Source organism: Diplotaxodon limnothrissa, linkage group LG20, assembly GCF_057381915.1.
Source record: "Diplotaxodon limnothrissa isolate DT_005_m linkage group LG20, D_limnothrissa_male_GT1.1, whole genome shotgun sequence".
Classification (NCBI taxonomy): domain Eukaryota; kingdom Metazoa; phylum Chordata; class Actinopteri; order Cichliformes; family Cichlidae; genus Diplotaxodon; species Diplotaxodon limnothrissa.
This window is the reverse complement of record NC_140615.1, coordinates 38,823,763-38,839,076: the sequence shown is the minus strand read 5'-3', so window position 1 is coordinate 38,839,076 and position 15,314 is coordinate 38,823,763. Positions and strand designations below refer to the sequence as shown.

At 50.2% G+C, this 15,314-nt stretch overlaps 1 protein-coding gene across 1 annotated transcript; it reads left to right on the top strand.

The window, feature by feature from the left end:
* Positions 1-3,337: 3,337 nt before the first annotated feature.
* On the top strand, positions 3,338-8,130 carry LOC146611489 (uncharacterized). Its single transcript, XM_085343883.1, has 3 exons — positions 3,338-3,467; positions 3,867-4,244; positions 7,991-8,130. The coding sequence occupies exons 1-3, from the start codon at positions 3,338-3,340 to the stop codon at positions 8,095-8,097; spliced, it is 615 nt and encodes a 204-aa protein (XP_085200009.1). The 3' UTR covers positions 8,098-8,130.
* The last annotated feature ends 7,184 nt before the right edge of the window (positions 8,131-15,314 follow it).

The window sequence follows — 15,314 nt, the reverse complement described above, 5'->3', positions numbered from 1 at the left end:
CCTTTTTTCTAGAAAAATTCAGTGTACTGATCTGTTCAATGTGCATCTGAATATCACATTTTATTCTTTACATGCATCATGTAATATGCAGTAACTTGATAATATCATAGTCATTTCAGAATATTTCTGGTCAGTACCAATGTGAAAATGTTTGTTTTGTATTATCAAAATGCTGGATTTTTATGTACCTCACTGAGCTTCAGTAAAACTATTAAAGCCTCGTATTCATCAAAGGATTTGTAGTGCACTAAATGTGTTTTAATTGCTGATGCCTGGTTTTACATATAAGCACAGTGCTAATAGACAGATAAAGCAATGAAAGTGTATATATAGCGTTATATAATAATATTGCTTAGCAGAACCTAGTTAAATGTAAAAATAAATGTTGTTGTAGCACTGAACCCTGTGGAACTTGTAACAGTCACAATGGTGTGGTGTCTCTGTAATAATAACATAAGTCAAGGGGTTATGAGGTCATTAGTGTGCGCCACTGCCCTCTCTGTGATTTATGGGAGCGACGTGCTTGCACGCGAATACATGGAGAGAGACGGACTTATATGTTTCCCCCCCAGAAACCTTTTGGTTGTGCAATAGTTTTTTTTAAATCTTTTTTTGCTAGCTGGCAGCTGTCTGCTCCCACAGGCCAGGATCCATCCTTCAACCCCTCATCTTCCGGTTCCGGTACGATGGCGCCTGTAGCTGTGTCCAAATTCATGGGCTGCATCGGCCCTGTCACTACCTGATCCGTACCGGAAACCCGATCCGTACCCCGCATGCGCCAAAGGTGTCTACTTCCAGTCGTAGTGTTTTACGATAGTTACGGGTCAGAGTACCTGTTGAGATGTTAAGAATAACAAGTATCTCTTAAAATGTTTCCGATAATGAAACATTTAATATAATGTAGACAAAAACGAAAAATAAAAAGATAGTGACAGATCAGGACTCTCGATCCTTACTGCGCATGTGCAAAGTCTGACCGTACAAATCGGGTCTACCCGATCCGTACTGCGCATGTGCAATGTTTTCTTCTTCTTCTGTTCGTTTAATGGCAGTTTACTCCCAATGTACGAGGATACCGCCACCTGCTGACTGAGCGAATAAAGCCTATTATAAACTGAATTAGCGTCATTACAAACGTGTGTTAAATCTGATTTAGTGATAGTCGAGTGTGTTTATGCTTGTCTGTGAGGAGAGGATTGTTGGAATAGTGATGATGATGTGCACTATCACTGTCAATTGTCAGTAAACACTTAATCTGGCTGATGAATCTACACGTGAGATATTACAAAATCTGTATTATTAACTCTGTAATTAGGCGCCATTCTTCTTATTTTACGGCGCTGTTGTTCAGTCGGGGGACGCTCTCTGTTGAGGAGAAAAGCATGAATTTCTTTGTATACGGCGGTGTCCATTGCTTAAATGTCCCGGTAGTCGAAAAGGAGGCAGAGCTGTTGAGAAATGCTAGGAGCTAACTGGGCGCTAACCGTGTCATTCAAATATATTGAATGTCGCAATGTTGGCAAAGAGAGGAAGTGACGTAAGATTTGCGCATGCGGGGTACCGATCGGGTTTCCGGTACGGATCGGGTAGCGACAGGCCCACACAGACCGCGTAAACTCTCGACCGTCTCACACGTCTGTTTAATCAGTTTTCTGTTTGATGTTTATTCAGCTGTGTGAAAACCAAGGAGGAACCCACCCGATGGATTAATAATGTTTTATCTAATCTAATCTAATAACTTTAATCTCAGCCAAACCGATTTACTCACGAACAAACAAAACACTGAAAAAAGCCCAACAGTAACATTTTAGGTTGTCTAAGTGACTTATATATTACGTTTAACCCGAGTAGCGAAAGACCGCGGTGATCTGAAAATGATGTGCCGGAGTTGTGGCGTTCTCAGCGGCTCCAGTGACCCTCGAGCTCTCGGCTCGCTATCGAGCTGGTGGGTAACAGACGTCTCCAAAAACGTCGATATGGTGGATATGGCGGGCCACGAAGGACACACCCGACCCATCCTTCAAATTCGGGGAAAAGGAGGACGCGTTTGTCGGCTGCATTCAGAGGAGTCTTTGAATTTGGACAGCCTGCGTCACTGTGACGTAATCGGCCTACAAATGCGTCCTCAGGAGGTTGCAGCCCATGAATTTGGACAGCTTGTGTCTGGCTTTGCCGCTGCCGGCCGTAGTTTCTGTGCTGTTTTTCTCGGCCTTTCTTCTTTCGCTTTTTGTCACTAATGTGTTGGCTGCCCTTGTCTGTGATCGCCTGATGCTGTCATCCATCCGATCCTTTATGTTAAGTCAAGATGCCTCATCCTCCTGCGGTATTTTCCATCCTCCGCTGCCGACACCAGTGTCTGGATCTTCGTTAGGTGTCATCTGTGGAGCCTTTCTGGGTCCACGCAAATCACGGAGGAGGAGAGGAAGAGCAGGTGTCCAGGTAAAACTCAGACTGTTCTGGAAGCGGGAACTAGCTGTGCCTGGATCTATGAGGCGGCGCTACCTCAGGAGTGTTCATCCAGACTCTCCGGTTGTTTGGCCTTCCATCCCCGCGGTGAGTGGAATTTATGAGCGTCGCGGATCAAACTCTCTGTTTCTTCGTCCCCTAAATCGGGCCGCTTCTGTCAATGAGATGTCTTCTACTTCGCTGAGAGTGGCGCTTTTCAACGCTCGATCAATGACTAATAAAACGTTCCTGCTGAACGATTTTATTCTTTCCAAAAAAACTGGACTTCTTATTTCTAACTGAAACCTGGCAGCGCGATTGTCACGGTCGGACGGCCCTTTCCGGACGACCCTGCTTGTGTTTATGTTTTCTGTATGTGTGTTTGCTTCTCCCTCCCTGGCCCTCGGGGTTGTTTACGGAAGTGCGCGCCGTGGGAGAGGCGTGTCCTGGCGACTGTCGTCATTGGGAGTCCCTCTTCACTGTTGCCGGCCCACCTGCAGCTGATTACCTGACCAGTGGTTGGTAATCATTCCTCCAGGCTAGAAAGGGGTATTTAACCTGGACTCGCGGCGACAGTCGACGTGGGATTATTACTCCGAACTGGTATAGTCTGTGCGAGCAGTGTGAGTGTGTTATTCGGCTAGCGTGTGGCTAACGCTGGATTTTCCTTCTTCCTCCAGGAGGGGCGAGCGGAGAAGCGAGTTGGGGAGCACACACACTAAGGGAGTTACTACACGGAACGCACTGGGAGCAAGGGACGAGCACGATTGGAAAATTGCACTTTTGAATGGATTGTTGGACTTGTCTGTTTCACTGTAAATAAACGCACTGTTTCTGTGAGCAAGAACCGCGCCTGGGTCCCTCTTTTCCGTGACAGAATAATCCCACCACCATGGACCCAGCGGATTCTGCTTCACGCCAGCTGTCTATCCAAGCGGAGGTTTTGGAGCGACACGAGGAAATGCTGAAGCACGTTTCAAAGGAACAAACCGCGCTTCTGCAAGCCATGACAGAGCTTAAAGGTATGTTGATTTCCTCACCTAATACGGCTCCAACGCAGCCCGCCCCTTCGCTGGAAGCCGCGGCAGCCTGTCCGCTTCCTCCTTCACCTCCACCGCGGCACCGAGAGTACTCACTCCCCGCACCTGAAAAATTTGACGGCGAGTTGGGGAGGAGCCGGGGTTTTTTGACGCAATGCTCTCTTGTGTTTAGACAGCAACCTTGTGCCTTTGCCTCTGATTCTGCTAAAATCGCTTATTTGGTGCAACTTATGACTGGGCGGGCGCTTCAATGGGCTCAGGCAGTTTTAAATACCCAGCCCTCTGTGTCATATAACGTCTTTCTCAGCAAGTTTCGCTGTGTGTTTGATAAAGGCGCTAGCTCGGATGCTGCAGGTCATCGCATGTTTTCTCTGAAGCAAGGTAGGAGGAGTGTTGCTGACTTTTCCGTGGAGTTCTGGATCCTGGCGGAGGAGTCGGGCTGGGAGGAGAAAGCACTGCGTGGAGCCTTCCTCAACAGCCTTAATGAGAATATTAAGCGTGAGTTAGCAACCAAGGAACTGCCTAAAGCTTTGTCTGCTCTAATCAATATGTGTATTGACTTAGACGACCACATGCGGGAGTTCGGCAGAAGAGCCGGGGATGGTCGGCGGCCTGCTGGGGGCACGGGTACATCTAGGGACCTTCCTACTCTGATGTGGAGAAGTGAGGAGGAGGAGCAACACGGGGATGAAGAGCAACCCATGCAGCTCGGCGGAGCCAAGCTTTCCTCCTCTAGACTGGGGCGCAAACAACGGACTGGTGAGTGCTTTCTTTGTGGAAAAAGAGGACATTTTGTTGACTCCTGCCCAGACCGAGTAAAAGAGTCGGCCCGTCAGTAATTGTGGGGATACTGGCGGGCGCCACAACAAAAGTGTTCCCTTACCTCAGCTGCCCTGCTAAATTAATGTCTCACTCCCTCACTCACTCCTGCTGCGCACTCATTGACTCTGGTTCTGAACAAAATTTCCTAGACGAGGAGTTAGCCAACATCTTAGGCCTGCCCCTACTTCCCCTTCCAGAGGTCCTGAAGGTCTCAGCCTTAAATGGCGGCCATCTAGCCTCCGTCACACATCGCACTCAGGAGGTTACACTCATTATTTCGGGAAATCACTCTGAGAAGATCAGTTTGTTGGTATTCAAAGCCCCCCACACCCCACTGGTACTGGGATTTCCTTGGCTCCAACATCACAACCCCCAAATCGACTGGAGCACGCGGTGTCATGAACAATGTTTACTTGCCGCTGTCCCGGACAATCCTGGGACCGCCTCTGCGAAAAGCTCCTCACCCCCCTGAACTTTCCTTGGTGCCCGCCGACTACCACGACCTCGGCCAGGTATTCAGCAAAAATAAGGCGTTGTCTTTGCCTCCACATCGGCCTTACGACTGTGGAATCGACCTACTCCCAGGCGCTCCCCTGCCAGCAAGTCGGCTCTACAGTCTGTCTAAACCGGAACGCGAGACCATGGAATGCTACATAACGGAGTCTCTGGTCACAGGTATTATTCGCCCATCTACTTCGCCTTTAGCAGCAGGATTCTTCTTTGTAAAGAAGAAAGATAAGAGCCTGCGTCCCTGCATTGACTTTCGAGGGCTGAACAAGATCACTGTTAGGAATAAATATCCACTCCCCCTGCTGGCCTCGGCATTCGAACTATTACAGGGGGCAGTCCTGTTCACCAAACTGGATCTTCGGAGTGCCTATCATCTGGTTCGCATCCGCAAGGGTGACGAGTGGAAGACGGCTTTCAACACCCACCTGGGGCACTTCGAATACTTAGTGATGCCCTTCGGTCTCACTAACGCCCCTGCGGTCTTCCAGGCCCTGATTAATGATGTGCTCAGGGACTTTATTAACCATTTTGTCTTCGTGTATCTGGATGACATTCTGATTTTTTCCAGGTCGCAGACTGAGCACATCAACCATGTACGTCTGGTCCTACGGCGCCTATTGGAGAACCGCCTTTTTGTGAAAGCGGAGAAATGTGAGTTCCATGTGGAAACTGTTTCTTTTCTGGGTTTCATTGTGGAACAGGGGCGTTTGCGAGCTGACCCGGCCAAAGTCAAAGCCGTAGTGGAATGGCCTATTCCCAAGACCCGCAAGGAGGTGCAGAGGTTCCTGGGCTTCGCCAATTTCTACCGCCGCTTTATCAGGGATTTCAGCAAGGTAGCCCTTCCTCTAACCAACCTAACTTCTCCTAAGTTGTCTTTCCAGTGGTCCTCCGCAGCCCAGCAAGCGTTTGATCGGCTCAAGCACCTGTTTTCCTCGGCTCCGGTCCTCGTCCAGGCGGACCTCGGCCGGCCTTTCGTCGTCGAGGTGGACGCGTCCGATTCGGGCGTGGGGGCGGTTCTCTCCCAACGGATCGACGGCAAGTTTAATCCCTGTGCGTTCTTCTCCCGCAGGTTGTCTCAGGCCGAGAGAAATTACGATGTGGGCGACCGGGAGTTGCTCGCCATCAAGTGGGCCCTCGAGGAATGGCGACATTGGCTGGAGGGCACTGAGCAGCCTTTCGTGGTGTGGACGGACCACAAAAATCTGGCGTATCTCCAGGCAGCCAAGCGCCTCAACGCCCGACAAGCCAGGTGGGCCTTATTTTTTACTCGTTTTCACTTCTCCATTACTTACAGGCCCGGTTCTAGGAACACTAAGCCAGACGCGTTGTCGCGCCAGTTCGCACCCGTGACCGATGAGGACGAGAAGGAAAAACCCATCCTGCCCCCCACCTGCATTGTGGGTGCACTAACATGGGAGATTGAAAAGGTGGTCAGGGACGCCCAGCGACAGGAGCCCGACCCTGGCACGGGTCCGAAAGGGACGCTTTATGTTCCGGCCACAGCGCGTAGTCAGGTCATTCACTGGGCACATACTGCCAAGTTTTCGTGCCACCCAGGTAAAAATCGCACTGTCTCCTTTCTACGACGTTTGTTTTGGTGGCCCTCTCTTGTTCTCGATGTCCAGAACTATGTTGCGGCATGCCCGGTGTGCGCACGGAACAAAACCTCCAACTCACCTGCTTCTGGCCTCCTGCGACCGTTACCCACTCCAAAACGCCCGTGGTCGCACATCGCCCTGGACTTCGTCACCGGCTTGCCTCCCTCTGCAGGTAACACCTCCATTCTAACCATTATTGACCGTTTTTCCAAGGCCGCCCACTTCATTGCTCTGCCCAAGCTCCCTTCTGCCTTGGAGACGGCCCAGTTACTGACGCAGCATGTGTTTCGGCTCCACGGCATACCCCAGGACATTGTTTCCGACCGTGGCCCTCAGTTCACCTCGCGGGTTTGGAAGGAGTTCTGTGCAGAATTGGGAGCTCAGGTCAGTTTGTCCTCCGGGTTCCACCCCCAAACTAATGGTCAGACCGAAAGGGCCAATCAAGAGCTGGAGGCCATGTTGCGTTGCGTCGCATCATCGAACCAAGCGACCTGGAGCGAGCAGTTGGCCTGGGTGGAGTATGCCCACAACGCAAGCACATCATCAGCGACTGGACTCTCGCCCTTCGAGGCGTCGCTGGGGCATCAACCCCCTCTCCTCTCCATCTCTGAGGGAGAGCTGGCGGTTCCCTCGGTCCAGCACCACCTTAGGCGCTGTCGTCGGGACTGGCGGGCCAGGCGCGCAGCACTCCTGAGAACGGCCGAGCGGAACAAGGCATTGGCGGATCGCCGTCGCACTCCTGCTCCGGATTAACAGGTCGGCCAGCGGGTGTGGCTCTCCAACAAGCACATCCCTCTTCGGACTGAGTCCAAGAAACTGGCCCCTCGGTCTCTTGGCCCCTTTGCCATCCAGGAGGTCCTGAACCTGGTGACGGTCCGGCTGGCCCTTCCGCCTGCTATGAAGGTACATAACGTCTTCCATGTTTCTCAGGTTAGGCCCGTCCGGACCAGCCCTTTGTGCCCGCCCCCTGGGCCCCCACCACCCGCCCAGATTATCGACGGCGCCCCGGCGTATTCCATTGCTCGCGTAATGGATGCCCGGCGCCGCGGTAGGGGCTTTCAGTTTTTGGTGGATTGGGAGGGGTACGGTCCGGAAGAACGTTCTTGGGTGCCGCGGTCTGCCATTCTCGATCATCGCATGGTGAGGGAATTCCGCCGCCGGCATCCGGACAAGTTTGCCAGGTCGCCCGGAGGCTCCCGTTAGAGGGGGGGTACTGTCACGGTCGGACGGCCCTTTCCGGACGACCCTGCTTGTGTTTATGTTTTCTGTATGTGTGTTTGCTTCTCCCTCCCTGGCCCTCGGGGTTGTTTACGGAAGTGTGCGCCGTGGGAGAGGCGTGTCCTGGCGACTGTCGTCATTGGGAGTCCCTCTTCGCTGTTGCCGGCCCACCTGCAGCTGATTACCTGACCAGTGGTTGGTAATCATTCCTCCAGGCTAGAAAGGGGTATTTAACCTGGACTCGCGGCGACAGTCGACGTGGGATTATTACTCCGAACTGGTATAGTCTGTGCGAGCAGTGTGAGTGTGTTATTCGGCTAGCGTGTGGCTAACGCTGGATTTTCCTTCTTCCTCCAGGAGGGGCGAGCGGAGAAGCGAGTTGGGGAGCACACACACTAAGGGAGTTACTACACGGAACGCACTGGGAGCAAGGGACGAGCACGATTGGAAAATTGCACTTTTGAATGGATTGTTGGACTTGTCTGTTTCACTGTAAATAAACGCACTGTGTTTCTGTGAGCAAGAACTGCGCCTGGGTCCCTCTTTTCCGTGACAGCGATGGTGACTATTCATCCTTCATCGAACTTTGCCCGAGTGGGTACTCCTTCATCAGCCGGCCTCGGACGTCGGGTCGAGGAGGTGGTGTCGCTGCGCTGTTTGGAAGCCGGTTTTACTGTCGCTCAGTAATGGTCGGATACGTTTCATAGTTTGAACTACAGCTGGTTAGAATTGGAAATAAAGATCCGTTTTACTGCGCTGTAATGTATCGTCCACCTGGCCTAAACAGCATGTTTTTAAAGGAGTTCAGTGACTTTTTATCCTCGCCTTTGAAGCTGTCCAGACTGGTTATAGTCGGGGATTTTAATATACACGTTGATGATGACTCTGACCTCTTTGCCAGAGGTTTCCTTAGCGTCATGGATTCTTTTCATTTTACTCAGCATGTGTCTGGTCCCACACACACCCAAGGACACACACTGGACCTTGTTTTTACTTTAGGTTTAAACATTAATTTTTTTTGTACTGAGGACATTTTTATTTCAGACCATCGCTGTATTCTTTTCATCTGTCCCTCTCTCCTATTCGACATGTGGTTAGCTCTCGCATCTTAAATTTAACTGCTGTTAAATTTTCCGATGCTTTTAATTTAGTTTTATCTCCTTATAACAATGTTCATCTGTTAAGAAATCTTTTTAATAATCATTGTCTTTGTATTTTAGACAATGTTTGTCCTGTCAAAACTAGACTAGCTCCGGTAAATGACAGCATTCGCTTCTTAAAGCGTTGCTGCCGTAAGGTTGAGCGTTTATGGAGGAAAACGCGTTTGCATGTCCATCTCCTTCATCTAAAGGACCTTTTAGTCTCTTTTAACACTTCAGTTCGAGATGCGAGGGCGGCCTATTTCTCAGATTTAGTGTCTAAGAGCAGAGGTAACCCCAAGGCACTATTCGACACCATTAGTGATATTGTTGCTCCTGCTCCACTTGCTGTCCCAATTTCATCAAATGAAGATTGTGAAAAATGTCTTTCTTTCTTCGTTGAAAAAGTGAGGAACAGTTTCTCTCCTTCTGTGTCTCTCTTGTCTGCTCCAACTCAAGCTAGGCCTGTAATTTTAGAAAGATTTTTACCTGTGTCCTTACCAGAGCTGGTCAAGTTAGTTAATTCGATGAAAGCGTCCTCCTGCTCTCTTGATATTTTACCTGGATCTGTGTTTAAAAATGTCCTTCAGTCTATCGGTCCGTGTGTTTACAATTATCAATACCTCACTGGTTTCTGGTCAGGTCCCTGTTTATAGTAAGAATGCTGTCATTCACCCACTGTTAAAAAAACCTAAGCTTGATGCTTCTCTTCTCAGTAGCTACAGACCGATTTCAAAATTACCGTTCATTGCTAAGATTTTAGAAAAGGTTGTTGCTAAGCAGCTTATAGCTGTTCTGGATGAAAACAGCATTCTGGATAAATTCCAACCTGGTTTTTGTAGAGCTCACTCTACTGAAACTGCACTCCTTAGAGTCTCCATTTTGATGAGATGTGATGCAGGCGAATGCTCCGTACTGTTGATGTTGGATCTGCGTTACAGAAAAACACTGAAATATACACTACAATGGGAAAGTACAAGAGGAAAAAAAGAGACCTCTGCTCATGCTGGGCTCCTGGGAGGACAGCATGAGAACAGGAAACAACAAAACTCCTCTGCACAGAAAGCACATAAATGTCCACAGCACAACATTATGGAGCACGTGACCAGCCACAGGGTCGGGTGGGGGGTGAGGAGTAAGCCAAAGCAAACACAGCAGCCATCCTGCCCTGCGCTATTATTCCAGCACGGGCTCAGACCCGCCGTGTTCCCAGGAGGGAACAAGCATCGAAGGCGTTTGGAAAGGGAGGGGGATGAGTGCGTATCAGTGTATGTGTGTGTGTGTGCGTGTCCAGAGTTCAGCTGAGACAGTGTCCTTCGCCCTGCCAGGCTAAGTAAACAGTCTTCCAGCCAACCCAGGTGGCCTTGCATGGAATGGGAAGAACAGACTAAACACAGTCGTTATCAGGGTGTTGTTGTTCAGCTCCAGCCTTGAGACCGCAGCTGGCGCCGAGAGGGTCTCCGCATGAAGTGATGGTGCTTTTTACTTTAGTGCGAACAGCTCATATGAATTTCAAAGCTGTTCTACAGTCCAACACTGGTCTCTCAATCTCCCGTTGGAGAGCCGCGAGGTTCTCCATGATGTTATCAAACTTACGCTCCGTGATGTTGTCGTTCTTGTGCTCAAAGAGACGATTCTGAGAACTCACGACCGCAGTGAGCTGCTCCAAGATGTGATCCAGAGATCTTATTCTGAGTGTTCACGGCAGCCGTAAGCCTCTCCAAGATCTCATCTGTGCTGCACTCAATGAGCCCATTCAGCCAATTCAGCCACTCCTCCACCAGCTACACCTCCACCACAATCGTCACTGCTGCCCGCAGCACAGCCCTTATCCCCGCTACCCATAGCTCCGTCTTCAGTGTCCCCTCTCCCTGTAGCTCAGCCATTGGCTCTGTCATCAGCAGCTACATTTGCACCTGAACCATTAGCTCAGTGGCCGCTAGCTCAGTCATCTACTCAACCACCAGCTCCACTTTCTCCCCAACTGTCATTACTACCTCTAGCTCAGTTTCCTGTGCAGTCATCTACTCCACCACCTACTCTACTCTCACCACAACCGTTACAACAGCCGCCAGTTCAGTCTTCAGTTCAATCCCCTAGTCTGCACACTCACCCACCTGGTCGGCTACACATTCTGCCAGGGGTCCCAATACCCTCTGGCCCTGCATCTGCTCCTGCTGGAAGCTCGGGTGAGCCCGGCCAACACCTGTGGCTCCCACGCCATCGCCTATGGTTTCTCCAGCCTCCGTGTCTTCATCTGCCTCGCCTGGTCCTGCGGTTGTTACACCGCCGTCCAAGGTACATCCAGCACCTCAGCATCGTCCACTTTCTGGGCCTCCAGCCGGACGTCATCGCCGTCGTGGGCGGCCTCCGGACCAGCACTGTCGCCGCCGTTGCCGTCCGCACGGTCGGCCCCCAGAACTGTTTCCATGCCGCTGCCGTTGCCGCTGCCTTCCGCGCGGCCGGCCCCCTGAACAGCTCTGTCGTCGTCGTTGCCGTATAGTCTAGTGTCTTAGTTTGGCTTTCTTGTATTCTGTTTAGTTTTCTCAGTATTTGGTAGCCGCCCTCTATGTCTCTTTGTTGTTGTTCTCTGTGTTTCTTAGTTGCTCTGTCTCCCCTAGTCAAGTTCGCGTCTCTGTGTTATACTTCCTGTTTTACTTTGAAGGTCTGTGTCTTATGTGAATGTGTCCTGCTTTGCTTCCTTGTCTCGTCAGTTCTGATTTCTCCCAGCTGTGCCCTCCTTCTGTGTCTCATTCCCCTCGTTACTTCCCAGTGTATTTAAACCCCGTGTTTCTCTGAGTCAGTGTCGCGTCGTCCCTCATGCTGTGTGGATCTCCCTGTGTTGTCATGGTCCTGGGTCAAGCGACCCAGTGTTTGAGTTTATGTATCTTTTGTATTTATTTTGTGCCTTAGCTTAGTGCACCTAGTTAATTTCTAGATTACTGTGTAGTCCTGTTTCTTAGTTATGTCATCTCCCCTGTACTAAGTCTCCCTGGTTCATGTGTCATGTCTGTGTGGTTATGTTTGGTTCCTTGTCTAGTCTGTCTGTGACATGTGTCTCCCAGTGAGTTTAGTTTGTGATTTAGCAGTTTAGTTTAGTTTGCTTTTGAATGACTTTCCCCTGCCAGCAAATTAAGCTGAGTCTCTCAATGCAATTTCAATTGTATTTACAAATGCATGAAAGCTGGAGCAGCAACGGGACAATTATAAACGTCACGGCTCCCCGAACCTCAGTAAGATGCCAGCCGAGGGAGCTAACAGTAGTGATCATCACGGCCGTGTACATTCCACCGGACGCCAACATAACCACGGCGCTCTCTATCCTGCTGAACACCATTAACAAACAGCGGCGGGCCCACCCGGACGGTGTTCACATAATTGCAGGTGACTTTAATAAGGCCCACATAAAGACTGTGCTCACAAAGTTCTATCAGCATGTCAAATGTCCCACCAGAGGAGAGAACACTCTAGATCAGGGGTCTCAAACTCCAGGCTTCAAGAGCCGGTGTCCTGCAGGTTTTAGATCTCACCCTGGGTCAGCACACCTGAATCAAATGATTAGTTCATTCCCAGGCCTCTGGAGAACTTCAAGACATGTTGAGGAGGTCATTTAGCCGTTTAAATCAGCTGTGTTGGATCAAGGACACATCTAAAGCCTGCAGGACACCGGCCCTCCAGGCCTGGAGTTCGAGACCCCTGCTCTAGATCATGTTTACTCCAACATTAAGCATGCATATGGAGCCATACCCCTCCCACACCTCGGTCAGTCTGACCACCTCTCCTTCCTGCTCTCCCCAGCCTACACCCCCCTCAGACGCAGTGCAGGCCCACCACAAAGACTGTTACAACCTGGCCTGAAAATGCTCACCAAGTTCCTGGAAGTTCACATCTCAGACGACCTCACCTGGATGACTAACACCACCTCCATCACCAAAAAGGCCCAGCAGCGCCTAAACTTCCTGAGACGCCTGAAGCGGGCCAACCTCCCTCCTCCCATCTGGCAGACGCTATCGCAGCATTGGAGTCCGATCCTCCAGACTGCGAGATAGCTTTTACCACAAGCCATCAGACTCCTGAGAATACAAGACATCATCAACCACAGAGGCTGTGAAAACAGAAAACCTGAGTGAGCAGCCGGCAGAGGAAGTAAACAGCTTCTTCACCCGCTTTGAAACACCACAACAGCAGCGCTCATCTGCCTCAGCCCTGCTCCCATCCTCATCCTCACCTTCCTGCACCGCTCCACTCACTGTAACAGAGCACGAGGTCAGACGTGTGCTCCTAGCAGTGAACCCCAGGAAGGCGGCTGGTCCAGACGGAGTACCTGGCAAGGTACTAAGAGGGTGTGGCCACCAGCTCACCCTCATCTTCACCAGACTCTTCAACCTCTCACTGGATGACGCAGCCATCCCATCCTGTCTAAAATCAGCCACAATCATCCCAGTGCCGAAGACGTCTCCCATCACCAGCCTGAACGATTACCGCCCTGTGGCCCTCACACCGGTAATCATGAAATGCTTCGAGAGACTAGTCCTTCAGCACATCAAGGATTACCTCCCCCCAGAATTCAACCCGCACCAGTTTGCATACCACGCAAACAGATCCACAGAAGACGCCATCGCCCTCCACTCTGTGCTGAGTCACCTAGAGCAGCGGCAGAGCTACGTCCGAATGCTGTTTGTGGACTACAGCTCAGCCTTCAATGATCCGGACATCCTCATCATCAAACTGGTCACTCTCGGCCTCCCTCCTCTCACATGTGCCTGGATAAAGGACTTTCTCACAAACCGGCCCCAGACTGTGAGGCTCCGCCCTCATCTCTCCTCCACTCGCACACTGAGCACCGGCTCCCCACAGGGCTGTGTGCTGAGCCCCCTCCTGTATTCCCTCTACTCCCCACGACTGCAGTTCGACCCACAACAACAATCTCATCATCAAGTTTGCTGATGACACCACGGACTCATCTCAGAGGGAGACGAGGCAGCCTACAGAGAGGAAGTCCTGAAGCTGGAGGCCTGGCACTGAACACCAAGAGAACCAAAGAGGTCATTGTGGACTTCAGGAGGCACAGCACTGACTTAGCCCCCCTTTACATCTTACTTTACTTTACTTCATTGATTTATATTGCGCTCTTCACAGGATAAAAACCACAAAGTGCTTCACAATAATAATAAAGAGATAAACATAAAACAGTACAATCCAACATACAGCACAAATCTAATTAAAAGCTAGTCTAAATAAGTGAGTCTTAAGATGCTGTTTAAAAGAATAAATACAATCTAGGCAACGTAGAAATGGAGCGAGAGAATTCCAACACCGGGGGGCGCCGCTCTAACCGATCTATCACCTCTGGTTTCAAAATGTGTTGGGGGAACTACCAACAGCCTTTGATGAGATGATCTCAGGCTGCGAGAGGGAGCGTGAGTTTCTAAGAGAAGAGATGAACTCACAGGGGTCTTTTTTGTCTGGTCCCTTACCCAGGACCAATTTGCCATGGGAGACCCCACTAGGGAGCAAAAGCCCCCAGACAAACGAGCCCCTGGGATCCCTGGGACACACAAACCCCTCCACCACAATAAGGTAGCGGGGTTTTACATATCCACCTTTTAACTTTTCTATATGTATGTAATTACATGTTGTGTGTGCGTGAGAGACATTTCATTTTTGTTTCTACATAAACAATTTCACTGAAACTGCGGCGGCTGAATCATTCGCTGTAAACAAGCTGAGACGGGTTGCACGGTTGCAGTAGATCTGATCTGCCTCCACTCACGATTTCAAAATCACGTTGGATCATAAGAAATGAGCCGCTTTCGTCAGCGCCTCATCACAATTCGCCGATGTCAGGATGTTATTGCGCCTGGAGCAGCACGCCAACTCGTTCAGCAGCTTGTAGTGTTAAATCACCTGAAACCAAATACAGAAGCTGCGGCTTCAAGCTGGTGTCAGATTGCACACGTGTGCTTTCATAACGTTATCTTTGTACTCAGCTACAAACCATTGTGCTCATTTAAGCTGTGAGCTGATAAACCACGGCATCAACACTGCACACGGTGCTTAAAACAAACACAACTGCTATGTGGTTTATATATGTTTATATACTGTATATAGAAAATAGCAGAACACAGAGCAGCCGATGAACAGATTGTGCACAGTGTGAAGGTCTGGGGTGACTTTTCGTTCCCTAAACTGAATCACTCCTGTAGGTGTATATTTATACATTCTTCTGCTTGTGTCGGTGATGGCCTGCAGTCAAAGATCCTGAGAAACAAACAGCCAACAACATTCGTGTTCCTATTGGAGTCATAAAGTCCTGTGGTTTACTTTCCAAGTGCGTGGGAGTGTTCGGAGGGATTCCCTGCCTGCACACAGGCCTCATATCTGGACAACAACACAGAACAGCGCTGTGGAATATGCTTTCCATGCTGCATGTGGGATCGCCTTTTGTCCGCTCTCCCATTGTCCAGCCCTCTCCTGCTTCCTCCATCCACCCACCTGTTTACCTTTCATTATGCAAATACGACATTCGAGGTCTTCCCCAG

Bases quoted from the DNA above. Each gene is read 5' to 3' on its own strand.
- LOC146611489 (XM_085343883.1), top strand. From the start codon at position 3,338: ATGGACCCAGCGGATTCTGCTTCACGCCAGCTGTCTATCCAAGCGGAG. The intron at 3,468-3,866 runs GTATGTTGATTT...CTCTGAAGCAAG, and splicing joins AGCCATGACAGAGCTTAAAG to GTAGGAGGAGTGTTGCTGAC. The intron at 4,245-7,990 runs GTGAGTGCTTTC...TTCTTCCTCCAG, and splicing joins GGGGCGCAAACAACGGACTG to GAGGGGCGAGCGGAGAAGCG.